Source organism: Hemitrygon akajei, chromosome 2 (assembly GCF_048418815.1).
Source record: "Hemitrygon akajei chromosome 2, sHemAka1.3, whole genome shotgun sequence".
NCBI classification, from domain to species: domain Eukaryota; kingdom Metazoa; phylum Chordata; class Chondrichthyes; order Myliobatiformes; family Dasyatidae; genus Hemitrygon; species Hemitrygon akajei.
Genome location: NC_133125.1, coordinates 165,427,992 through 165,455,364, shown reverse-complemented (window position 1 = coordinate 165,455,364; position 27,373 = coordinate 165,427,992). Strand labels below are relative to the sequence as shown.

Genomic DNA, 27,373 nt, shown 5'->3' with positions numbered 1-27,373 from the left:
CCCAACTTTTTTTATACTCTGTACCCCTACCATTAACTGAGGGGTCTGTTTATTCCAGACTGGGAATCCCTGCTCTAAGCCTTTCTTATCCATAGACTTATAGAACCTTTATTACATCAACTACAAATGCAGCAGGTGCAGTTAGTAAGTAGGCAGACATAACAATTGTCGGTGTTGTTGCAGTGTGGATGTTGTCAGAGTCATAGAGTAAACCAATATGGAAATAGGCCTTTTGGCCCAGCTCCTCCATGCTAGCTGTGATGCCCACCAAGCTGGTCTCATTTGTCCATGTATGGCCCACATCCCTCTAAATCAGAGCTTCCCAACGTGGGGTTCACAGATCATTCAGTCAATGGTAAGGCTCCCTGGCATAAAAAAGGTTGGAAACCCCTGCTCTATCCATGGACATGTCCAAATACATTTTAAGTGTTATTACTGTAACTGCTGGAACCACTTTCTCTGGCAGCTCATTCCATGTATCCACCACCCTCCACATGTAGAAGTTGTCCCCTCGGGTCCCTTTCGCATCTTTCACCTCTCACCTTCAACCTATGCCCTCGAGTTTTTAGTTTCCCTACCATGATTAAAAAAAGACTGTGTGTTCAGCCTATTTATGTCCTTCATGAATTTACACATCTCCATAAGGTCATCTCCCAGTCTCCTACATTTCAAAGAAGAAAATCATAGTCTGTCCTACTTCTCCCTATAGCACAGGCCCTGAAGCCTCCCTTCAGGCTGTCTCCCTTTGGCACAGCCTCAATTCAACCTTCTCTAAATCTAAATCTAATTAGAGAGAGGCAGAAAGAAAATGAATATGTTAAATCTGTGCAGTGATGGTCAGATCTACTGGTAAACTCGAGACCGAAGTTTAACGGCATCTTTCCTGGAGCGGGGTGACCAAAATTGAACACAAGAGACTCTGCAGATGTTGGAAGTCCAGAGCCACACGCACAAAATGCTGGAGGAACTCAGCAGGTCGGGCAGCATCCATGGAAATGAATAAACAGTTGACGTTTCAGGTCAAGACCCTTCATCAGGACTGGAAGGGAAGGGGGAAGAAGCCAGAATTAGAAGATGTGGGGAGGGGAAGGAGGTCAAGCTGGAAGGTGATAGGTGAAGCCAGGTGTGTGGGGGAGGGGAGATGAAGTAGGAAGCTGGGAAGTGATAGATAGAAAAGGCAAAGGGCTGAAGACAAAGAGAAGAGAGTGGATCATAGGAGAAAGGGAAGGAGGAGTGAACCAGGTGGAGGTGATAGGTGAGAAGAGAAGAGGTGAAAGGGGAGCCAGAATGGGAATGGAACAAGAGGGAAGGGGGAGGGGAGAAATTACAGAAATCAGTGTTCGCCCCATTAGACTGGAGGCTACTGAGATGGAATATGAGGTGTTGCTCCTCCAGCCTACAATAGGCTTCATTGTGGCAGGCCAAAACTGAACAGGATATTCTCAGTGCAATCTTAAACTAGCATTGTATACAACTGTTTCTCCTATAAGCAAAACAGTACACAGTACTCCAGGTGAGGTTCTCGGAGAAGCAGGTGTTAAACCTGATGGTGAAAATAATTAGCATCTTTGCTGTTTTCATTTTGCCAAGTCTACATCGGTAGTTGCAGTTGCAGATGGCCGCCACTAGATGGGGCTTCTGGCTCTGTGGACAACACTACAGTATTTGCTTTCACACAAAATGCTGGTGGAACGCAGCAGGCCAGGCAGGAACTATAGGACGAAGTACAGTTGACTGTACTTCTTCCTGTAGATGCTGCCTGGCCTGCTGCGTTCCACCAGCATTTTCTGTGTGTTGCTTGAATTTCCAGCATCTGTACATTTCCTCGTGTTTTGAAGATTTGCTTTCTCCTGGTCCTCATGAGGAGGTTCTGCAACCGCGTCTGTAAACCTGAATTTAGAACACTCTTGGTAATGAGGGGCACAGCAGGGAGGAAAATCTCTCTTCCTTACCTATTCTGGCCTGAATATGCTTTCAAAGAGGAGTTTATTGTCATCTGCAGATGCACGTATACACAGATACAATGAAAAACTTGCTTGCAGAAGCATCACAGGTACATAGCATCAGATTAGCAGTATTCCACAAGGAAAACACAACAATATTTTATACAAATCTATTTATTTATTTAGTGGTACAGCGCAGAACTGAGCCACACTAACCAGCAACTCACCAATTTAACCCTAGCCTAATCAAAGGATAATTTATAATTACCAATTAACTTACTAACTAGTACATCTTTGGACTGTGGAATACCCAGAGGAAATCCATGCACACATGGGAAGAAAGTGCAAACTTTCTCCCAGAGGTTGCCAGAACTGAGCTCTGACCTCTGACACCCAAGCTGTAATAGTGTTGTGCTAACCGCTACACTATTGTGGCGCAAGAAAGAACGCAATCAAACCAACAGAAGAAGAAAACTAAGTCCAAAGTACCACATGGTCATAGTGTTGCAATACCGAGGTGCTGGGTATGGATGTGCAGCTTTGTTCAAGAACCGAATGGTCATTGATGGGAAAGGGATTAATTTCCCTGGGCTTGTAATTGGAAAGGGTTGGGACCTTGCGTGGAGTTAGTAGGGTCTCCCAGGGTCAGTAAAGGAGGTAGAGATCACCTTGGATCAATAATGACGATCGTGAGTTCTCATGGGTTAATAAAATTGAGTTTATTCTCATGCGTACATGTGGAATGGTGCAGTGGAAATTATTTGCGGCAGAATCTCAGGCACAAAGCATTAGAGACATCTCGTTTACAAGAAAATGAGAGGCATATAAAATACCAAGACCAAGGAGATGGTGGTGGACTTTAGGAGATCTAGGCCTCATATGGAGCCAGTGATCATTAATGGAGAATGTGTGGAGCAGGTTAAGACCTACAAGTATCTGGGAGTACAGTTGGACGAGAAGCTAGACTGGACTGCCAACACAGATGCCTTGTGCAGGAAGGCACAGAGTCGACTGTACTTCCTTAGAAGGTTGGCGTCATTCAATGTCTGCAGTGAGATGCTGATGATGTTCTATAGGTCAGTTGTTGAGAGCGCCCTCTTCTTTGTGGTGGCGTGTTGGGGAGGAAGCATTAAGAAGAAGGACGCCTCACGTCTTAATAAGCTGATAAGGAAGGCGGGCTCTGTCGTGGGCAAAGTACTGGAGAGTTTAACATCGGTAGCTGAGCGAAGGGCGCTGAGTAGGCTACGGTCAATTATGGAAAACCCTGAACATCCTCTACATAGCACCATCCAGAGACAGAGAAGCAGTTTCAGCGACAGGTTACTGTCGATGCAATGCTCCTCAGACAGGATGAAGAGGTCAATACTCCCCAATGCCATTAGGCTTTACAATTCAACTGCCAGGACTTAAGAACTTTTTTTTTAAAGCTATTATTAATGCTTTTTGAGTTAGTGATTTAGATGCATATCATATTATTACTGAGTTAAGTATTGTATGTAATGAGTTTTTGCTACAACAAGTGTATGGGACATTGGAAAAAATGTTGAATTTCCCCATGGGGATGAATAAAGTATCTATCTATCTATCTATCTATCTATCTACAACACAAACACAGTTAGAACAAATACAAAGTGGTGAATCTGTGGAATTCTTTGCCACAGGCAGCTGTGGAGGCCAAGTCTTTATATTTAAGGCAGAGGTTGATAGATTCTTGATTGGTCAGGGCATGTGGGGTATGGGGAGAAGGCAAAGGAGACTGGGGCTGAGAGGGAAAATGGATCAGCCACGATGAAATGGTGAGGCAGACTCGATCGGCCAAATGTCCTAATTCTGCTCCTATAACTTATGGTCTTATGTTAAAGCAAAGTCATTCTTTGTGCAAGACCCTGGTGAGGTTGCATTTGGACTGTTGTGTTCAGGTTTGGTCACTGTTGTAGGATCGACGCCTCTAAGCTGGAAAGAGTGCAGAAAGAATTTGAGGATGTTGCTGGGACTCGGGGCCCGAGTTACAGGGGAAAATCGGACAGGCTCAGATTTACTCCTCGGAGCATAGAAGACTGAGGGTAATTTTATAGAAGTGTATAAAATCATGAGGGCCATAGATAGCGAGAATGCACACAATCTTTCTCCCTAGGGTTGTGAAATCAAGAATCAAGGCATAGGTTTAAGGTGAACAGGGGAGATCAAATAAGAACCCAAGAGGCAACTTTTGGCACTTATAGGATGGTGAGTATATAGAGTAAGACATAGGAGCAGAATTAGACCATTCAGCCCATTGAGTCTGCTCCACCATTCCACCAAGGCTGATTTATTTTCCCTCTCAACCCCATTCTCCTGCCTTCTCCCCGTAACCTTTGACACGCTTACTGATCAAGAACATATCAATCTCAGTCTAAGTATACCTAATAGCTTGGGCTCCACAGCTGCCTGTGGAAATGAATCCCACTGCTTCATCACCCTCTGGCTGAAGAAATTCCTCCCCGTCTCTGTTCTAAGGGGATGTCCTTGTATTCTGAGCCTGTGCCCTCTTACCCTAGACTCTCCCATGGTTGGAACCATCCTCTGCATGCCCACTCTCTCCTGGCCTTTCAATATTCTGTAGGTCTCCCCGAGTTGTTCTAAACTCTAGCGAGTACAATATTCAATATATTTGAATAATTTCACATATAATTTATATAATTCCATGTTACATGTTTTAATAACTTTAATACAAGCTGATAGGAAAGGTGGTCAAAGCAGGTACAACATCAACATTTAAAAGAGACTTGGACAAGTACGTGGATTGGAAAGGCTTAGAGCCGGGGTTCCCAACTTTTTTTATGCCATGGACCGATACCATTATGCAAGGGGTCTGTGGACCCCAGGTTGGGAGCCATTGGCTCAGAGGGATATGGATCAAATACAGGGAGATAGGACCAGTTTAGAAGGGCATTTTGGTCAGTGTGGAAGTATTGGGCCAAAGGGTTGACTCTATGGCCTCCAGAATGGTGTGGCTGGAGGAGTAACTCTGTCCCCAAAAGAATCGTGCAAACACCTTCAGGGCAGCAGCTCACCACCACCCTCTTCCGGGCATTTAGGGTTGGGCAATAAACGTTAGCCTTAACCTTGGTGCTCATGTTCAATAAAGTTACGTGGAAAAAGAAATTATCTTGATTTATTCACATTAAATGGGAGTGGGTTCAAGTTGTTACTGCCCTGGAGTTTGTTGGAGAGATTCCCAGTCAATGGATAGATTATGGCAGTGATTGCCTTGCTATAGAGACTGATACAAAGTGGGTGAGTAACCAAGTTGTCAGGTGATCTACGGTCCCATGATGATTCAAGGAGCAAAAGTACGACTGGTGGTTCAGTGGGTAACAGTCTTTTCAACAGACCCTTTGGCCCATTGTGTCTGTTCTGACCATGTTGCTAATCCAGTCTAATCCTCTGCATATGGACTGTATTCCTCCTGTCTGTCCAGGTCAGAATCATATTAATATCACTGGCGTATGTTGTTTATTGACAGTGAAATGTATTGTTTTGCTGCAACAACAGTGCAATACGTAATTTTAAAATCTATACATTACAATAAGAAATATATTAAAAAGTGAGCAAAAAAAAATAGTGAGGTAGTGTGCATGGGTTCATGGTCCATTCAGAAATTTGATGGCCCAGGTGAAGAAGTTGTTCCTGAGATGCTGAGTGTGAGTCTTCAGTGTTCTGTAACTCCTTCATGATGGTAGCAATGAGAAGAGGGCATGGCCTCAGTGATGAGGGTCCTTACTGACGGATGCCATCTTTTCTGAGGCATCGCCTTTTGAAGATGTTCTGGATACCGGGGAGTCTAGTGCCCATGATGGAGCTGGTTGTGTTTACAACTCTCTGCATCTGTTTCCTGTCCTGTGCCGTGACCCCTCTACGGTGATGCTCTCCATGCCACATCAGTAGAAGTGTGCAAGAGTCTTTGGTGTCATACCAATTCCCCTCAAACTGTCGCGCCTTCATACTTGCATCAGTATGTTGGGCCCAGGATAGATCCTCAGAGATGTTGACTACCTGGTGCCTGTGTAAATGCCCAGTAAGTGGGGCTGTTGTATCTTCCACCAGCAGTAGGATTTTACAATGCTTCTCCTGGCAACACGTTACAAGCACCCAATACACGATGCACTTTAAAAAGATTCTTGCCTCATACACTTTTAAACTTACCCTCTCCCTTCATCTGCGGTTCAGTATTTTACATTTCTACCCTGTGGAAAATACTCCTTGAAGCTCCAGCCCCGTCCATGTCTCTCATAATAATATTACAAGCCTCCAAAAGGGCGCTTCTCAGCCACCGACTGAAGAGAACAACACATGTTTGTCCAACCTCTCCCGATCGCTACTAATCGATAATCCAGGCAGCATCCGAGTGAAAGTTAATATCCCTCCAAAGCCTCCACGACCGTCCTGCAATGTGGTGACTGGTGGAACCTGAGAGATGAATTTCAGTAACTGTCACCGTTTTTTCTCTCTGACTGTCAGGTACCCGAAGGTGATGGGAGAGGAGGGAGTTCAGGTGGTGCGAGAGTGGCTGAGCACTACAAATGCCCTCCAAGAGAGTAAGTGGAGCTCACACATCTGTCTGCATGTTGTAGAGAAGGGTTGTGGGGGTGAGGGAAGAGTTTTATCGTTGAGGGGGTGAGGGAAGGGCGTTGTCGGTATGGGGTGAGGGAAGGGCGTTGTCGGTGTGGGGGTGAGGGAAGGGTTTTATCGTTGAGGGGGTGAGGGAAGGGTTTTATCGGTGTGGGGGTGAGGGAAGGTTTTTATCGTTGAGGGGGTGAGGGAAGGGTTCTATCGGTGTGGGGTGAGGAAGGGTTCTATCGGTGTGGGGTGAGGAAGGGTTCTATTGGTGTGGGGTGAGGGAAGGTTTTCATCGGTGTGGGGGTGAGGGAAGGGTTTTATCGGTGTGGGGTGAGGAAGGGTTCTATCGGTGTGGGGTGAGGGAAGGGTTTTATCGGGGTGAGGGAAGGTTTTTATCGGTGTAGGGGTGAGGGAAGGGTTTTATCAGTGTGGGGGTGAGGGAAGGTTTTTATCATTGAGGGGGTGAGGGAAGGGTTTTATCGGTGTGGGGTGAGGGAAGGTTTTTATCGTTGTGGGGGTGAGGGAAGGGTTTTATCGGTGTGAGGGTGAGGGAAGGTTTTATCGTTGAGGGGGTGAGGGAAGGGTTTTATCGGTGTGGGGGTGAGGGAAGGGTTTTATCGGTGTGGGGTGAGGGAAGGGTTTTATCGGTGTGGGGTGAGGGAAGGGTTCTATCGGTGTGGGGTGAGGGAAGGTTTTTATCGGTGTGGGGTGAGGGAAGGGTTCTATCGGTGTAGGGTGAGGGAAGGTTTTTATCGTTGAGGGGGTGAGGGAAGGGTTCTATCGGTGTGGGGTGAGGGAAGGTTTTTATCGTTGAGGGGGTGAGGGAAGGGTTTTATCGATGTGAGGGTGAGGGAAGGTTTTTATCGATGTGAGGGTGAGGGAAGGTTTTTATCGTTGAGGGGGTGAGGGAAGGGTTTTATCGATGTGAGGGTGAGGGAAGGTTTTTTTCGTTGAGGGGGTGAGGGAAGGGTTTTATCGGTGTGGGGGTGAGGGAAGGGTTTTATCGGTGTAGGTGTGAGGGAAGGTTTTTATTGTTGAGGGGATGAGGGAAGGGTTTTATCGGGGTGAGGGAAGGATTTTATCGATGTGAGGGTGAGGGTAGGTTTTTATCGTTGAGGGGGTGAGGGAAGGGTTTTATCGGGGTGAGGGAAGGTTTTTATCGTTGAGGGGGTGAGGGAAGGGTTTTATCGATGTGAGGGTGAGGGAAGGTTTTTATCGTTGAGGGGGTGAGGGAAGGGTTTTATCGATGTGAGGGAAGGTTTTTATCGTTGAGGGGGTGAGGGAAGGGTTTTATCGATGTGAGGGTGAGGGAAGGTTTTTATCGTTGAGGGGGTGAGGGAAGGGTTTTATTGTTGTGAGGGTGAGGGAAGGTTTTTATCGTTGAGGGGGTGAGGGAAGGGTTTTATCGATGTGAGGGTGAGGGAAGGTTTTTATCGTTGAGGGGGTGAGGGAAGGGTTTTATCGGTGTGAGGGTGAGGGAAGGTTTTTATTGTTGAGGGGCTGAGGGAAGGGTTTTATCAATGTGAGGGTGAGGGAAGGGTTTTATCGATGTGAGGGTGAGGGAAGGTTTTTATCGTTGAGGGGGTGAGGGAAGGGTTTTATCGATGTGAGGGTGAGGGAAGGGTTTTATCGGTGTAGGGTGAGGGAAGGTTTTTATCGTTGAGGGGTTGAGGGAAGGGTTTTATCAGTGAGGGATTGAGGGAAGGGTTTTATTGATGTGGGGTGAGGGAAGGGTTTTATCGTTGAGGGGGTGAGGGAAGGGTTTAATCGGTGTGAGGGTGAGGGAAGGTTTTTTTCGTTGAGGGGGTGAGGGAAGGGTTTTATCGGTGTGGGGGTGAGGGAAGGGTTTTATCGGTGTGGGGTGAGGGAAGGTTTTTATCGGTGTGGTGTGAGGGAAGGTTTTTATTGTTGAGGGGGTGAGGGAAGGGTTTTATCGGGGTGAGGGAAGGATTTTATCGATGTGAGGGTTAGGGTAGGTTTTTATCGTTGAGGGGGTGAGGGAAGGGTTTTATCGGGGTGAGGGAAGGTTTTTATCGTTGAGGGGGTGAGGGAAGGGTTTTATCGATGTGAGGGTTAGGGTAGGTTTTTATCGTTGAGGGGGTGAGGGAAGGGTTTTATCGGGGTGAGGGAAGGTTTTTATCGTTGAGGGGGTGAGGGAAGGGTTTTATCGATGTGAGGGTGAGGGAAGGTTTTTATCGTTGAGGGGGTGAGGGAAGGGTTTTATCGGTGTGAGGGTGAGGGAAGGTTTTTATCGTTGAGGGGGTGAGGGAAGGGTTTTATCGGTGTGAGGGTGAGGGAAGGTTTTTATCGTTGAGGGGTGAGGGAAGGGTTTTATCGATGTGAGGGTGAGGGAAGGTTTTTATCGTTGAGGGGGTGAGGGAAGGGTTTTATCGATGTGAGGGTGAGGGAAGGTTTTTATCGTTGAGGGGGTGAGGGAAGGGTTTTATCGATGTGAGGGTGAGGGAAGGTTTTTATCGTTGAGGGGGTGAGGGAAGGGTTTTATCTGTGTGAGGGTGAGGGAAGGTTTTTATCGTTGAGGGGGTGAGGGAAGGGTTTTATCGATGTGAGGGTGAGGGAAGGGTTTTATCGATGTGAGGGTGAGGGAAGGTTTTTATCGTTGAGGGGGTGAGGGAAGGGTTCTATCGGTGTAGGGTGAGGGATGGTTTTTATCGTTGAGGGGTTGAGGGAAGGGTTTTATCGATGTGGGGTGAGGGAAGGGTTTTATCGGTTTGGGGTGAGGGAAGGGTTTTATCGTTGAAGAGGTGAGGGAAGGGTTTTATCAGTGAGGGGTTGAGGGAAAGGTTTTATCGATGTGGGGTGAGGGAAGGGTTTTATCGGTGTGGGGGTGAGGGAAGGGTTTTATCGTTGAGGGGTGAGGGAAGGGTTTTATCAGTGAGGGGTTGAGGGAAAGGTTTTATCGATGTGGGGTGAGGGAAGGGTTTTATCGATGTGGGGGTGAGGGAAGGGTTTTATCGTTGAGGGGTGAGGGAAGGGTTTTATCGATGTGAGGGTGAGGGAAGGTTTTTATCGTTGAGGGGGTGAGGGAAGAGTTTTATCTGCATGGATGGAGGGCCATGTGCAAAGGAATGTTTAGATTGACCTTAGAGTGGGTTAAACGGGCGGCACAACATTGTAGGCGGAAGGGACAGTACTGTGCTGTAATGTTCCCTGTTTTAGAAGAAACACAACTGCAAAAGAAAGTAAATTCACCCTCCATACAGCTATGTCTTAAGTGATCTTGTGTTGCTGTTGTACAAGTTGGTAGTGAGGCTGCACTTGGAGTAATGTAATCACAAGCAAGAGAAACTCTGCAGATGCTGGAAATCCTGGCAACACACACAAACTGCTGGAGGAACTCAGCAGGCCAGGCAGCGTCTGTGGGAAAGAGTACAGATGATGTTTCGGGCCGAGGCCCTTCAGCAGAATGGAGAGAAAAATCAGAGGAGTAGATTTAAAAGGTGCAGGGAAGCACCAGGTGATGGATGAAACCGGGAGGGGGAGGTGTGAAGTAAAGAGCTGGGATGTTGATTGGTGGAAGTATGAGAGAGCACTTAAAGATGAGATGTTAGAGTGGGAGAGAGATACACCAGGTGATAGGTGAAACTGGGTGGGGGGGGGGGGGGGCTGTGAAGTAAAGAGCTGGCAACTCAATTGGTGAAAGAGAGCTCTCTATTCCCATCCCCTTTCCCCGCTCTCACCCTATCCCCTTGCCTGCCCGTCAGCTCTCTCTGGTGCTCCTTTCCCCTTTCTTTCTTCCATGGAATTCTATCCTCACCTACCAAACTCCCCGTTCTCCAGCCCTTTCACCAATCAACTTTGCAGCTCTTTACTTCACTCCTCCCCCTCCCGGTTTTACCTTTCACCTCGTGTTTCTCCTTCCCTTCCCTTCCCCAACCCCCACCTTCTAACTCTGACACCTCATCCCTTTTCTCTCCAGTCCTGACAAAGGGTCTTGGCCCAAGTCATCAACTGTACTCTTTTCCATAGATGCTGCCTGGCTTGCTGAGTTCCTCCAATGCTTCGTGTGTGTTACTCGGACAACTGTGTTCAGTTTCTGGCACTCTGTTGCAGGAAAGATGCCATTTAGCTGGGACGGGTGCAGAAGAGATTTATGAGGATGTTGCCAGGACTCGAGGGCCCAAGTTATAGGAAGAGTTTGGAGAGGCTAGGACAGTGCAGTATTTGATATTGAGTGATGAATTTACCACATGCTTATTTATGGCTGCAGAAATTACTCCTCTCCTTAGTTCTAAAGGGACATCCCTTTATTCTGAGGCTGTGCCCTCAGATCCTAGACTCCCTGACTAATGGAAACATAGACCACCCAATAGTCAGCGAGAATTGGAGGAGCAAATCTGCAGAGAGATAACAGACAACTGCCGGAGACAGAAAGTTGTGATTGTAGGGGATTTTAATTTTCCACACATTGATTGGGACTCCCATACTGTTAAAGGTCTAGATGGGTTGGAGTTTGTGAAATGTGTTCAGGAAAGTTTCCTAAATCAATATATAGATGTACCAACTAGGGAGGATGCAATATTAGATCTCCTATTAGGAAGTGAGTTAGGGCAGGTGATGGAAGTGTGTGTAGGGGAACACTTTGGTTCCAGTGATCATAACGTCATTAGTTTCAACTTGATCATGGATAAAGATAGATTGGGTCCTCGGTTTGAAGTTCTAAACTGGAAAAAGGCCAAATTTGAAGAAATGAGAAAGGATCTAAAAAGCGTAGATTGGGACAGGTTGTTCTCTGGCAAGGATGTGATTGGTAAGTGGGAGGCCTTCAAGGGAGAAATTTCGAGAGTGCAAAGTTTGTATGTTCCTGTCAGGGTTAAAGGCAAAATGAATAAGAATAAGGAACCTTGGTTCTTGAGGAATATTGGAACTCTGATGAAGAAGAAGAGAGAGATTTATAACAGGTATAGGCAACAGGGAGGAAATAAGATGCTTGAGGAGTATAAAATGAGTAAGAAAATACTTAAGAAAGAAATCAGGAAGGCTAAAAGAAGACATGAGGTTGTTTTGGCAGTCAGGGTGAAGGATAATCCTAAGAGCTTCTACAGGTATGTTAAGAGCAAAAGGATAGTAAGGGATAAAATTGGTCCTCTTGAAGATCAGAGTGGTTGGCTATGTATGGAACCAAAAGAAATGGGAGAGATATTAAATGGGTTTTTTTGCATCCGTATTTACTAAGGAAACTGGAATGGAGTCTATGGAAACAAGGCAAACAAGTAGGGAGGTCATGGAACTTATACAGATTAAAGAGGAGGAGGTGCTTGCTGTCTTGAGGCAAATCAGAGTACATAAATCCCCAGGACTTGACAGGGTATTCCCTCGGACCTTGAAGGAGACAGTGTTGAAATTGTAGGGGCCCTGGCAGAAATATTTAAAATGTCGATATCCACAGGTCAGGTGCCAGAGGATTGGAGGATTGCTCATGTAGTTCCGTGGTTTTAAAAAGGCTCAAAAAGTAAGCCGGGAAATTATAGGCCAGTAAGTTTGATATCAGTGGTAGGTAAATTATTGGAAAGAATACTAAGAGATAGGATCTACAAGTATTTGGATAGACAGGGACTTATTAGAAAAAGTCAGCATGGCTTTGTGCGTGGTAGGTCATGTTTAACCAATCTATTAGAGTTTTTCGAGGAAGTTACCAGGAAAGTGGATGAAGGGAAGGCAGTGGATGTTGTATACATGGACTTCAGTAAGGCCTTTGACAAGGTCCCACATGGGAGATAAGTTAGGAAGATTCAGTCGCTAGGTATACATGGAGAGGTAGTAAATTGGATTAGATATTGACTCAATGGAAAAAGCCAGAGAGTGGTAGTGGAGGATTGCTACTCTGAGTGGAGGCCTGTGACTAGTTGTGTGCCACAGGGATCAGTGCTGGGTCCATTGTTATTTGTCATCTATGTCAATGATCTGGATGATAATGTGGCAAATTGGATCAGAAAATTTGCTGATGATACAAAGATTGGAGGTGTAGTGGACAGTGAGGAAGGTTTTCAAAGCTTGCAGAGGGATTTGGACCAGTTGGAGGAATGGGCAGAAATATGGCAGATGGAGTTTAATGCGGACAAGTGTGAGGTATTGCACTTCAGAAGGTCAAACCAAGGTAGAACATACAAGGTAAATGGTAGGACACTGAGGAGTGCAGTAGAACAGAGGGATGTGGGAGTACAGATACATAATTCCCTAAAAGTGGTGTCACAAGTAGATAGGGTTGTAAAGAGAGCTTTTGGTACATTGGCCTTTATAAATCAAAGTATTGAGTATAAGAGTTGGAATGTAATGGTGAGGTTGTATAAGACATTGGTGAGACCGAATTTCGAGTATTGTGTACAGTTTTGGTCACCTAATTACAGGAATGATATTAATAAGGTTGAAAGAGTGCAGAGAAGGTTTACAAGGATGTTGCTGGGACTTGAAAAACTGAGTTACAGAGAAAGGTTGAATAAGTTAGGACTTTCTTCCCTGGAGCATAGGAGAATGAAGGGTGATTTGATAGGGGTGTATAAAATTATGATGGGTATAGATAGTGAATGCAAGCAGGCTTTTTCCACTGAGGCTAGGGGAGAAAAAAACCAGAGGTCATGGGTTAAGGGTGAAGGGGGAAAAGTTTAAAGGGAACATTAGGGGGGGGGGCTTCTTCACACAGAGAGTGGTGGGAGTGTGGAATGAGCTGCCAGATGAAGTGGTGAATGCGGGCTCACTTTTGACATTTAAGAAAAACTTGGACAGGTATATGGATGAGAGGGGTTTGGAGGGATATGGCCCAGGTGCAGGTCAGTGGGACTAGGCAGAAAAATGGTTCAGCACAGCAAAGAAGGGCCAAAAGGCCTGTTTCTGTGCTGTAATGTTCTATGGTTCAATCCTCCCCACCTTTTCTCTATCCCGGTCTTTAAGTAACCGGTAGGTTTCAATGAAAATTCCTCCTCATCCTTCAGAACTTCATCAAGTGCAGGCCTACAGACTTCACACACTCCTCACATGTTAAACCTTTCATTCATATTCAGATTAATTCAGGTGTATTTGTCACACATACACTGAAACATAGAGTGAAATGCATCGTCTATGTTAACAACCAGTGGAATGGGGGCAGCTCACAGGTCAACAGGAGTCGCTACACATTCTGCCGCCAATGTAGCATGCCTGTAATGTTCCACGGAGCAACACAACACCAATAACAAGACAGCAACAGCAAAACAACCCTGTTACCCATCCCTCCTCCCACCCACACACACACACAGTCAGGGCACCTCCGGGCCTCATTCCTTGGTCCCGGATTCTCAGACTCACGGACATTGGACTTCACCCCAGGACGCGCCATTCGCGGGTTTGGCCTTTGGGCCGCGATCTCTGGACTCGCGAGGACCTTTGGCATGGGCGTGGGATCCTGGGTACCTCCTGTGGGCTCCTCTCCAGGGGCCAGCATATACTTCCTTAGATACAGGGCCGGAAATTGCTCACGTTTTACACAATGCACATGTGTACAATGGCCTCATTCAGCAGTTTCGGACTGCAAACGCTCCCGGTACGTGGGGTGAGGGGAAGCGTACCTGCGGGAGAAACGCAGGATCTCGTATGCTGTGGAGGGTCAGTTATTGTCGCCACGTATGTGCTGGCTCTTAACGCTGAATTGTATGTGTTGGCAGCTGCGATCTACAGTCGGTATGAGTTAGACGACGACTGGTGCACGTCGGTTTTACAGTCCTACAGATCAGAGCATGGCGATGTATTCCCCTGGACTGTCGGTGAGCACCTATCGATTAGTTTTGATTTGACCTAACAATCTACCTCATTATGATCTTGTACTTTATTGATTTTTGACCATAAGACATCAAAGTAAAATTAGGATATTTGGCCTGTCGAGTTTGCCCCACTATTTGAATCCAGCTGATTTATATTCCCTCTCGGCCCTATTCTCTTGTATTCTCCCCGTAACTTTTGTTGCCCTTACCAATCACAAACCTATCAACTCTTGCTTTAAATATACCCAAAGAGTTGGCCTCCACAGTGTCTGTGGCAATGAATTGCACAGATATTCCTCCTCATCTGTTCTGAAGGGACATCGTTCTGTTCTGAGGCTGTGCCCTCTGATCTTAGACTCCCCTGCTATAGGAAATATCCTCTCTACACCCACTTTTTCTTGGCCTTTCAATATTCGCGAGGTTTCAATGTGATCTCCCTCCCCCCCGGTTCTTCTAAAAACGAGTATGGGTCCAGAGCATCAGACTCTCCCCATAAGTTAACCCTTTCATTTCTGGGATCATTCTCTTAAAGCTCTGGGAGAATGCCAGCACATCCTATCTCAGACAGGGGTCCCAAAACAATTGAGCTGCACTGCACTTCCTGTGTAGCTGTTACACTTTATTCTGCACTGTTACTCTTTCACCTTGAACTGCCTCACTGCACTGTGTCATTTTCTGATCTGTACGCAGGATAAGCTTCTCACTGTCTATTAGTAAATCAGACAATAATATACCACTGCCAGAGAAATGGAATCAGGCCCTTCACCCCATCCTGTCCATGCCAACTCCATTTGCCTGCCTTTGACCCTTCTCCAACCTTTCCTATCCAATATACCACACAGAGAATGCTAGGGGAAGCCTGTAAGTCAGGCAGCATCTATGGAAAGGAATAGGGAGAGCCGACGTTTCGGGCAGAGGCTCTTCATCAGCATTGGATCTCTGTCCCACCTTTCCAATCTGATTACCTGTCCAAATGATTATTTTAAGCATTGTAGTTAATTCTGCCTCTACCACCTCCTCTGGCAACTCGTTCTGTGTACTCAACTCCCAAAACTTTCCTCTAGAGCAACCTGGAAATCTTCCCCCCCCACTTTAAACCTGGGCCCTCTCATCCTCAGAGCCCCTGATTTAAGACGGATGTTTGACCTCGTAATCAGTCTTGTCCTGGCTCTTGCACTGGCCTTCGTCAGTAGCTGTAGCACTTTAATCTGTGTTCCGTTATTGCTTTTCCCTTGTACTGCCTCAATGGATTGATGTGATGTCTGGATGGCATTCAAAACTAAAGTGTGGGAAACGGGGGTCCCGGCGAGTTTAAAGGGAGAGTGGGAGACGGGGTCCCGGTGAGTTTAAAGGGAGAGTGGGAGACGGGGCCCCGGTGAGTTTAAAGGGAGAGTGGGAGACGGGGTCCCGGCGAGTTTAAATGGAGAGTGGGAGACGGGGCCCTGGCAAGTTTAAAGGGAGAGTGGGAGACGGGGCCCCGGCGAGTTTAAAGGGAGAGTGGGAGACGGGGCCCCGGCGAGTTTAAAGGGAGAGTGGGAGACGGGGTCCCGGTGAGTTTAAAGGGAGAGTGGGAGATGGGGCCCCGGCGAGTTTAAAGGGAGAGTGGGAGACGGGGTCCCGGCGAGTTTAAAGGCAGAGTGGGAGACGGGGTCCCGGCCAGTTTAAAGGGAGAGTGGGAGACGGGTTCCCGGTGAGTTTAAAGGGAGAGTGGGAGATGGGGCCCCGGCGAGTTTAAAGGGGGAGTGGGAGACGGGGCCCCGGTGAGTTTAAAGGAAGAGTGGGAGACGGGGCCCCGGTGAGTTTAAAGGAAGAGTGGGAGACGGGGTCCCGGTCAGTTTAAAGGGAGAGTGGGAGACGGGGTCCCGGCGAGTTTAAAGGGAGAGTGGGAAACGGGGTCCCGGTGAGTTTAAAGGGAGAGTGGGAAACAGAGTCCTGGCCAGTTTAAAGGGAGAGTGGGAGACGGGGCCCCAGTGAGTTTAAAGGGAGAGTGGGAGACGGGGTCCCGGCGAGTTTAAAGGGAGAGTGGGAGACGGGGTCCCGGCGAATTTAAAGGGAGAGTGGGAGACGGGGGTCCCGGCGAATTTAAAGGGAGAGTGGGAGACGGGGCCCCGTTGAGTTTAAAGGGAGAGTGGGAGACGGGGTCCCGGTCAGTTTAAAGGGAGAGTGGGAGACGGGGTCCTGGCCAGTTTAAAGGGGGAGTGGGAGACGGGGTCCCGGCCAGTTTAAAGGGAGAGTGGGAGACGGGGTCCCGGCCAGTTTAAAGGGAGAGTGGGAGACTGGTTCCCGGCGAGTTTAAAGGGAGAGTGGGAGACGGGGTCCCGGCGAGTTTAAAGGGAGAGTGGGAGACGGGGTCCTGGCCAGTTTAAAGGGAGAGTGGGAGACGGGGTCCCGGCGAGTTTAAAGGTAGAGTGGGAGACGGGGTCCCGGCGAGTTTAAAGGTAGAGTGGGAGACGGGGCCCTGGCCAGTTTAAAGGGAGAGTGGGAGACGGGGTCCTGGTGAGTTTAAAGGGAGAGTGGGAGACGGGGTCCCGGTGAGTTTAAAGGGAGAGTGGGAGACAGGGTCCCGGTGAGTTTAAAGGGAGAGTGGGAGACGGGGTCCCGGTGAGTTTAAAGGGAGAGTGGGAGACGGGGTCCCGGTGAGTTTAAAGGGAGAGTGGGAGACGGGGTCCCGGCGAGTTCAAAGGGAGAGTGGGAGACGGGGTCCCGGCGAGTTCAAAGGGAGAGTGGGAGACGGGGTCCCGGTGAGTTTAAAGGGAGAGTGGGAGACGGGGTCCCGGTGAGTTTAAAGGGAGAGTGGGAGACGGGGTCCCGGCGAGTTTAAAGGGAGAGTGGGAGACGGGGTCCTGGTGGGTTTCAAAGGAATGTGAGAAATGAGGAAATGAGTTGAAATAGTCTTTAGGAACTGGGGTCCCGATTGGAAGTAGCATTTCCATAGACCGTAAGACCATATGTTCCTCAGCTGTTACCTTCCAGAGTGGCTGGGAAAGAGGAAGTTATCGACCCAAAGTCAGTGCGTGTGAGCTGGAGGATGGTTCAGGATCTAATCGGACCTGGCTGTCAGTATGGGTGCTCACAATGTGTGGGAGAGTCTCAGTGGGAGTACATAGTTATCTGATGAAGCTGCTATGGGACTTGTCTGTTTTGGTCTCCTGTCCGCTGATGCCCTTTTTGTGTGTTTAGGGGACGACATGACTTCAGAAGGAAGAAGGCAGCTGGCGATATTTCTGGCAAGTCACTCCCTCCTGATCTGTTGCTCGTTATATGCTCTGTGTCGGCTGTGGGGAGGGGAGATAAGGGGGCGGCTGGTGAAGGTGACAACAAATGGAGGCCCATTCTGTAAGTCAGGAAGTTCATCACACACACGCGTGCACAAACAGTCTTGCTCACAGGTCAATGTGTTCATATACATTTTCACCCATGTTCACACTTGCTCTCTCGAGCACACTCGTGCTCTGTGCATACAGGAATGAGAGTGCAGAGACACATACACACTCACACTCACTCAGTGCACACTGTTATGTCTGTATGCATCCCCATAAACTCCTGTGGTCACATATATTTATTCTTGTACTCTCTTTGTCCATTTTCTCTTGCTTGCACGTTTGCTCACACACTCTCACACTCACTCTTGTGTGCACTCACACATGCACCAACATACAAACGCTCTCAGTCTGACGCTCACACACGTGCAAGAGTTGCTTAAGCTCTGCCATCTGTTATACATTTTTAATAATGTGATATAAATTCTGGATTGCCCTTTAAACCCCGTATTAGTTCCCTCACCGAACCCCTGGCATTGGAAACGTTCCATTTCCTTGATCCCTTTGGCAGCTCTAATGTGACCACAAGGCACAGCCATGGAGAGAGATGGGACAATCGAGGGTTCTCTGGAAATTGAGAAGGGGCTTGGTTGCTCAATAAAAGAAGAAAGCTTTGATTTGTGGATGGGGCCAAAACCAGAGTCTCTAAGCATCAGGCAGTCAGGGACAAATCCAGTCGGGAATTCTGGGGAAACTGCTATGACTCCAAGAACGGGCCTCACTGATGCAGAGTGTGTTGAAGGGAGGCGGAATGGAAACAGGAGGAGGAAGGGATGTGTGGGATGAAGGGAAGGGGTAAAGTGGAGGAGGATGAAGGGGAAGAGTAGAGGCAGGGAGAGGTGAAGGGGGAAAGGAGAGGTTAGAGAGGTTGGACGAAAAGAGAGGTTAGAGAAACTGGAAAGATAGAGGAGGGGGAAGGGGTAGTGGAGGGGAGAGGGAAAGAGGAGGAGGGGGAGTTGTGTCGATGAAGAGGGAGATATTTTAGGGAGTGACGTACTGTAGTTCTTAGATTGGTGTACAATCTTCTCCCAACTCCTAAGTCTCTGCTACCTCCTGCCCCACCCTTTTTGAAGTCAGGTAATTTGGGAGGTGCGGTGGGAATCTCCCTGGACTGCTGCACTGTGTCTAGTGGGCAGAGATGTGGGGTGGTAAGGAGGTGAGGGAGTGTGGATGAGGTAGCAGTGGAGCAGGCTGCTTTGCCTGGGATGGCAGTGAACTTCTCAAGGTGCTGCTGGAGCTGTGCTCATCCAGTGCATGTTATTCCTTCACCCTCCTGGCCTTTGCCTTGAGGATGCTGGGAATGGGCTTTGGGGTGGTGGGAGGTGAGTCACTCTCTCCTGGGCCCCCCCTTCCCACCCTCTCTCATGTTTGAGGCTGTGGTCCATAGGGAGTCTGGGATGGTCAATGTCAGCAGGAGGTTTCGACTCCATAAGACATTGGAGAAGAATTCAGCCCATTGACTCTGCTCCACCATTCAATTTTTCTTGGTTTCAACCGTATTCTCCCATCTTCTTTCCGTAACCCTTAACCCCACTTACCAATCATGAAACCATCAATTGTGCCTTAACCACACCCAATGACTTGGCCTCCACAGCCCTGAGTGTTAACAAATTCGACAGATTCACCACCTTCTGGCTGAAGAAGTTCTTCCTCACCAGTCTTGAAGGGATATCCCTGTGCCCTCTGACCCTAGGCTCGCCCTCTAATGGAAGCGATGTCTCCACTGTCTCTATCGGTATTGGGTGGATTTCAGTCAGATCTCCCCAACCTTCTTTCTGAACTCCACGAAGCAGTCAAACGCTCCTCATACATTGACCCATGGAGTCATCCAGATGGAAACAGGCTATTTGGCCCAATTTGTCCAAGCTGACCGTTGCCTAATGAGATAGTCCCGTCAGGCAGTTTTAGGCTCCCCTATCCATACTCATCTCAATGATTTTTAAGCATTTATTAATGTGCTTGCCTCATCTGCTATTCCTGACTGCTCACTCCAAATACACATTGTGTGAAGAAGCTGCCTTTTAAATGTCTCACCTCCGATCTTTAGCGCCTCAGGGACGAAGACTGTGTCTGTGTTCTTCCACGCTATGACCCTCATGATCTAGTCTACAGGGCACCCCTCAATCTCCTTTGATTCGGGGAATAAAGTCCTAGTCTATGCAGGCTCTTCCTGTTGCTCAAAGTTCAGTGTAAATTTATTATCAAAGTACATACTTGTCACCATGTTTATTTACTTTTTGTGCAGAATAGGCCCTTCTGGCCCTTCAAGAGGCACCACCCAGATATAACCCCTTCTCCCCCCACCCCCCAGCCTGATCATGGGACACTGTGGGAGGAAACCCGTGCGGTCACAGGGAGAATGTACAAACTCCATAAAGGCAGCGGCGGCAGTTGAACCCGGGTCGCTGGTACTGTAAAGCGTTGTGCTGACCAATACGGCGCCCTGTTTTCTTGCGGGCATACCCTGTAAATCCAAGGAACGTAGTAGAATCAGTGAACGACCGCAGCCAACAACCAACGTGCAAAAGACAACAAACTCTGCAAACACAAAAGAAAAATAATTAATAAATAAATAAGCAAGCAAGCAAGCAATAAATATTGAGAACGTGAGATGAAGAGTCCTTGAAAGTGAGTCCTCAGGTTGTGGGAACAGTTCAGTGATGGGGCAAGTGAAGTTATTTCCACTGGTGGTTGAGGGCCTCAAGTCCAGGCAGCACCCCAGTAAATCGTTAGGTTAAATCATTTAATATGCTGAGCCTTTCATCCCAGGAATCGTTCTTGTGACTGTAGCCGCTGGTGCTGAGATCTGCTTGTCTCCTTCCCTCTGCAGGCACACAAGTACATGAGGAATTTTGACGCCACGCACTGCACCCCATTACCAGCCTCTGAGTTCACGTTGCCCTGGTCTTTGTAGCAGGTGGTCGGCAATGGGCAACAGGCAGGTCTGAGGAGATCCCGAGGGAGCCAAGGAGACTTGTGGGATCCCCCTTTACCTGCTCACTCCCCCCACCCCAGGATGAAGAGAGATTGGGTGTTCCGTTGTCACAGAGCTGTCAACCGCTGGCGAGGGTGCAGTCTGTCCGTCTCCTCCGTATTCCTTCTTGTTCCTGTTGCGGATGGGAGGAGACCTCCTGGTTCTCACTCGAACGGCTTAGACTCGGCTGTGCATTGCTCAAGTCACTTGGAATGTGATCTGTGGAGTTCTCTCCCCCCCCCCCCCACCCCACCATTTCCACCCCCTTCCACTGCCTTTGGTGTCCTGTACCCTGTCTCTCTCTTCCCCTCCCCTCCTCCTGGTTTCCTTGTGCCTCTACCCCAGCAGTAACTGCAGAGAATGGGGTGGGGCTATTTGATGAGGTGTCATCCACTGCCAATTTCTTCCAAGCCCCTCCCTTTCCTCCTTTCCCCCCGCCCTTCACACTCACACTTGTGTGCACACACACTCACTCACACTCTTCTGCCTGGAAAGAAGAGAAGCAAGGCCAACAGGTTCTATCTTTACTGATACTCCCTGATCAGCTGTGCCTATTCCAGCAATCTATTTCAGATTTCCACCATCTGTAGTGTTTTTGGAGTTTTCATTTGGAACGGGGGCTCCCCCTTTTTGTTGCCTGCCCAGTAACCCTTCTTCCCACCCTCAATGCCAAAAAGCAAGACCTGCCCTTCTGTGGCCCCACGCTTCCAGCTGCCTTTTAGAGATAGACTCTTTGCCCATGGCCCAGTTGCTGCTGATGTGGTCTCTGTGTGTTAGGAAAGTCCTGAACTAATTAAAAGTCCATCTTTCCTCTTCACACCCCTGCACCCGTCCCAGTTCGGAAGAAACCGGGAAGAGATAGGTTGGGAAGGGGTGTTGGTAGGCTGATCACCCCCATCCCGGTCCGATTCCCCAACGATCAGAGTCTCACTATGCACTTTGTACTGACTGCTCCATCATTAGGGCTGCGGGAAGCAGTTTCCCACACCTCCGCGCTAGAGCTCTCCCACTGTTTCTTTGTTGGGAGTCAAACACAGTTCTTTCAGGAGCTCCCAAATTGGTGCAGAGTTGCCCAGAAACATGGCCTTGGTTTGTCAGTCTCAGCTGGGCAGCGTTCATGGGGATAGAAGGTGTTTTCAGCCCTGGGCAGAAGTGAAACTTGTTATTCCTGGTGAGGAGAAGGATTCTTCACATATCCACTACATGCTCCGATGGACCAGAATCTCATTCCTCCTCGTATACCTCTGTGGATCCTTGGTGCAGTGATGTCAGTCCCCTCTCTTGTCCCACCTCCCGGGTATCATGATGGGATGGGGGGGTGGTCTCCTTGCCCATCACCTCCCTCGTTCTACTCCTCCACACCAATCCAACTGGGCAAGGTGGCATGATGCTCCTCGAATGTCTCTCTCCCCTGCCCCAATTGCCAGTTGGGAATGAGGTTTGTTTGGGATCCAAAGCCAATCGTCCACCAAATTTTCCACCTTTCCCCAATGTTTTTTCTCTACCCCTCTCCCCCTCCCCCTCTCCCCCCCCACCTCCCTCCCTACCCAGACGTTGCTTGGAGATTCCAAGGCAAATCCTGGAGGAATGGGGATTCGCCCACTAGTGGATGTTTACAATCACTGCACTTATAGCTCTGTGGGACGGGGGTTGGGGTGGGGGTGTTTTCCTCTCTCTGGTCGAGAAACCTCCCCTTCCTGACATCGTGGACACCTTGCATTCTCTTGTCCCACAAGGAAAGAGGGGTGACACTGACCTCCTCCCTGTCCCCACCCTGCACATCCAAGCATCTACTTCCCTCTGGACGACTAGAGGCTATCTCACCTCCTCGGGATGGGACCAATAGAGAGGGCTTTTGAACTGCCTCCCCACCAGTTCAAGAGCCCTCTTGGGATCTTCCCTTGTAGTTGTCAAATGACCAGCCACTGTCGTGATGCGAAGCTTCTCAGTGACTTGCTGGTGGTGGAACTGTTCAGAGACAGTGGGCCAGCTTGTCCACCTCTCTGGTGATGAGCATGTTTGCACGTAAGTGTTGACTGGACAAGGTTGGGGCAGGGAGATAGTGGTGTCCAGTCCACCCCACTGGTGCAGAGCCTCACAGGGTTGGGTTCGGGACTTAATGACTCCTGTGTGCAGGCCCTGCTCGGTTCAGGACAGCGTTCTGATGCTGAAAACAGCCGGGACTGGAGAGCGACTGCCAGCCCGGCTCAGATGCCCCCATCTGCCCACTTTGAATGGAGGAGGGGGTGAGGGGAGAGATGAGGCACATTCCCACCATCCAGAAGCTGCCCGTAGCCCTGCAGCGGGCGGCAAATCCGTCCCGGATGCTCGCACGGGGTATCCGTAAATCGGGTGTTAACCCGGGGGGTGCCTGTATTGGAAATATAATTAGACTCTCCTCCTGCTCCTGCTCAAAGCTGCTCTGTCAGATAATGGCTGAGGTAACCTTTGATTGCACTTTTCCGCCTTGTTCCTGTAACCCTTGAATTCAGGTAGAAGGAGGCTTGTTTCTGGGAGAGGAGCGCAGGGGCTGAGAGTAATTTTCCAGTCAGCTTCCCGATGCCCTCTGCCATTTGGTCATATATGTGCCCTTGAGAATCTGGGCGTACGTCCCTTCCTCGACGAGCTGCAGTCCTTCAGGTGGGGGTCCACTCGCAGAGCTGCCGGTCGAGACTCGGGAGCGGTGAAATGTCCCCAGGCCCATGAGGGAGATGTGATTTACATAGTGAGCAGCAGGTGGGTAGGAGTGCTGCCTCTCGGTAACGGACACAGTGGTTCGATTCTGATCGCCTCCTCTGTCTGGGTGTGGAGTTCGCGTGCTCTCCTTTCTGACCGCGTAGATGATGTGTTAATTGCAATTCAGCATCTATGGAAGGGAATAGGGAGTCGACTTTAGACCCTTCATCAGGACTAGAAGGTGTGTGGAGGGGAATGAGTACAAGCTGGCACGTGCTAGGTGAGGCCAAGTGGATGGAGGAGGGGTATAGTGTGATAAGCTGGGAGGCGACAGATAGAAGGAGTAAAGGAATGCCGAGAGGTGATAGGTGAGAACAGTGAACCATGTCAGAAAGGGAAGGAGGAGGTGGAGTTTCCAGCATTTCGTGTGTTTTTCCTCGGATTTCCATCATTTGCAGAATCTTGTGTTCACATGTTATTTAGAAGATGAATTAACCCCCGTGGGTAGATGAGGGGTAGATTCTTGACTGTTAGTGGTTTAATTGAGTACTAGAGCAACTTAGTCCTGATGAAAGGTCTTGGCCCAAAACCTTAACTCTGTTCCCCACCTTTTCCATTGGTGCTGCCTGACCAGCTGAGCAGCTCCAGCGTTTTGCGTGTGCTGCACTGGAGCACTTTGACAGTAATGTGGGAAGAAACACCGGGGATCAGGATCTGGAAGCCCTGTTATCCCACAGGGCTTCCTCGGGCTGCAGTTTGGGAACACACTTCTGAATCAGCGATCCAACTCCAGTTAGGGTGCGCATGTCCTCCCCGGGTTATGGCAGGTCCCCGTGATCCGGACAGCTCACCGTCAGCGCAGCCACAAGCCGGCTGAAGATGTCAGCCTCCCAAAACCGCTACACCTGCATTCCAGAACACACACACGTCATTATTTCAGGTGCACAGCCTGGATGGAAACCATCTTCCCTCAAGTACAGTTTTCGTTTTGACTGTGACCCTGTGGCTTTGCTGTAATATCTACCGCTTTCTGTGGGGCAGAAGTCCGTCTTTTGAAGGGTTTGTTTGAGACTTTCGATCAATAGGTACATTTAAAGCCAGAGAAATGTATACAATATACGTTCTGAAATACTTTTTCTTCGCAAACATTTGCAAAGAATTTAATGATATTCTTGACCCTCTTCTCACCAAATGTACTTTTTTTTAAAAAGAATGGTCCCGGTGATTTTGTTATCAATACTGTAAATTATGCTATTTAATTTTTTGAAGCTGCTCACTGGGTGACTGGGTCTCTGCATGTTGGGGTGAGGGGGAGTTTACCTTCTGGGATTGTTTTATATCAAGTTCACAGTCTGTTCCGTCTCCTGGCAACGCTGAGGAAAAATATCGTGCAAGATCATTTCCTGCTCCCGTCCAACCGAGTGTATGTTAAAGTGTGCCACCGGACTTATCGTGTTGTTCTAGTGTTTGAGCTGGGGAAGGGAAGAAAATAAAAAGTAATCATAATTAAAGATATTTACTTGTTCCTTCCATGTAGGGCAAAGATCACAGTGATTAAAACTGGTGGTTTAGTGTGCGTGTTTGAATGATGTTCATTGTCACTATTATTCGTCACTATTATTTTACTTCTCTCTTCCCACCCAAATTCACCTCTTTGAACTGTAGTCTTGCAGCCAGGAAGGAATAAAGGTGCATTTTGTCCATGCTTTGAATGAACACAGGATATTCCAAGTAGTTTCCCAGCCAGCTGAGTACTTCCAGAAGGTTCAGCCAATGTTCGGAGAAGTGTTGTGGCCACGGTGTGATGTAATAATGATAAGATAATGCTCTGTACAGACAGCTGGATGATAAATATGGAAGAAGAACCCTACATAAAGATTCCATTATCTATGAATGTTTGCAGTGCACTGTTGACACCTTGGGATATGTGTCTTTCATTTGTGAATGGATTCTTTCCAATAACAGCTTTAGAAATATACTTGGTGTCTGCTTTATTAGGCATAAAAGTGGTCTTCCGCTGCTGTGCGCCATCCACTTCAAGGTTCAATGTGTTGTGCATTCAGAGATGCTCTTCTGCACACCGCTGTTGCAACATGTGGTTACTTGAGTTACTGTTGCCTTCCTCTCGGGTAGAACCAGTCTGATCATTCTCTGCTGAACTCTCGTTAACAAGACATTTTCGCCCACAAAACTGCCTCTCGCCGGATTTTTTGTTTCTTGTTTTGTTTTCACAGCATGTAAGCTCTGTTGTGCGTGAAGGAGATCAGTTTCTGACTCAGTCCACCCCATCTGACACCAACAAATATTCCACGGTCAAAGTCACTTAGACCGCATTTCTGCTCCATTCTGATGTATGGACTGATTAACAATCATACCTCCTGCCCGTGCCTGCTTGGTTTTATGTATTGAGTTGCTGTTATGTGATTGATGGTTAGATTTTTGAATTAATGACCAGGCGTACAATAAATTGGCCACTGAATCCCAAAACATACGCATTGCATCTTGTCTAGCCTTTTTAATTTATGACTTTGCACTTAAATAATTTCCGAGGAATACAAGCCGAGGTGGTCAAAGAATGGATGGGAATGCAACCCAAAGTTTGGTTGTTTATTAGTAAAAGACCCTTCTGGCCCGAGGAGTCTGCACTGCCCCGTGTGACCAACTAACCTATCAACCACCGTAGTTAGGGCACTACTGAAGCATAGTGGTTAGCATGAGGCATACAGAGTTCAATTCTGTAAGGAGTGTGTACATTTTCCCCATGACTGTGAGCTTCCTCCAAGTGTTCTGGATTCCTCCCACAGTCCAAAGACATACTGGTTAGCAGGTTAAATGATCATACAACATAGAAGTCTACAGCACATTACAGGCCCTTCGGCCCACAATGTTCGGACCATGTAACCTACATGGGGAGGGGGCAGGTCAGTTCTTCTGGCATGAGTGGGTGGAGGGAGGTTTAATGCTTTTGCTGCTGCTTGTGTTAAGGTGGGGGGGGGTATCGGCTTTGATGTTTCTATCATTCATTCTTTGGCGCTTGTTTTGTGGCTGTGAAGAGTATGAATTTCAGGTTGTCTACTATGTACATTCTCTGATATTAAATGAACCCTAAGCTAGTCCCATTTGCCTGTATTTGGCCCACATCCCTCTAAAGCATTCCTATGCATGTGGCCTGAAGAAATTTGTGGAATACAACCTGTTCCACCAGCTCACCAAGCACTCCCATTCCCCCTTTAATTCTCCTGGTGATCTAATCTCCGCAAGTTCCTACTAAACTCTCACCAGGAAAGTGACCGAGTTCATGAGCTGTTGGGTAATAATGCAGCTCTATAAAACTCTGGTCAGAACACACTTGGAATATTGTGCTCTGTTCTGGGCTCCTCATAGGAAGGATGTGGAGGTTTTCAAGAGGATGCAGAGGAGATATACCAAGATGAGCCTGGATGAGAGAGCATGTCTAATGAGGAAAGTTTGAGCAAGCTAGGACTCTTAAGAAGGAGAATGAGAGGTGACTTGATAGAGGTGTATAAGATAATAAAAGGCGTAGCTAGAGTGGAGGGTCAGTGCCTTTTCTCCAGCGCAGAAATGACACACAGTGCATAGTTTTACAGTCAAGTGTAGAAGGGATGGCAGAGGTGGGTTTTGCACACAGCAAGTGCCTGGAATGTATTGCCGGGGTGGTGGCAAAGGCACATACATTAAGGACATTTATGATACACCTAGGTAGGCAGTTGTCCAAAAGAAAAGTTGGGTCTACGTAGGAGCGAAGCACTAGATTGATCTTGGAGAAAATTAATCTGTCAGCACAACATCGTGGGCTGAAGGGCCTGTATTGTGCTGTGGCTTCCCTGTTCTATGATCTGACAAACGGGGTACTTTGTGGCAGCCAGTTTACCTGTAATGCATGTTATGTGGGAGGAAACCAGTGCACCCAAGGGGAAACTCACACAGTCAAAGGGCAGTGTACAAGCTCGACACTGACAGATAGCGCTGGAGGTTGGCGTTGGACCCAGATCTGTGTGGCTGATGTTCCACCAGCTGTGCTACTCGGCCCCTCTCCCCTGTACTGACCTTTTACCTCAACAATACAATTTTAAAGATTGGTTTTATTTG

General features: G+C 48.1%; 1 protein-coding gene across 1 annotated transcript in view; it reads left to right on the top strand.

Moving 5' to 3' along the window:
* Nucleotides 1-25,754, top strand: part of abhd16a (abhydrolase domain containing 16A, phospholipase) — a 123,776-nt gene extending 98,022 nt beyond the window's left edge. The window contains exons 17-20 of the mRNA XM_073031621.1: nt 6,444-6,520; nt 14,198-14,296; nt 17,474-17,520; nt 20,444-25,754. Of these exons, the coding sequence (XP_072887722.1) occupies nt 6,444-6,520; nt 14,198-14,296; nt 17,474-17,520; nt 20,444-20,527 (307 nt within the window). The 3' untranslated portion in view covers nt 20,528-25,754. The remainder of the gene's footprint in view (nt 1-6,443; nt 6,521-14,197; nt 14,297-17,473; nt 17,521-20,443) is intronic.
* The last annotated feature ends 1,619 nt before the right edge of the window (nt 25,755-27,373 follow it).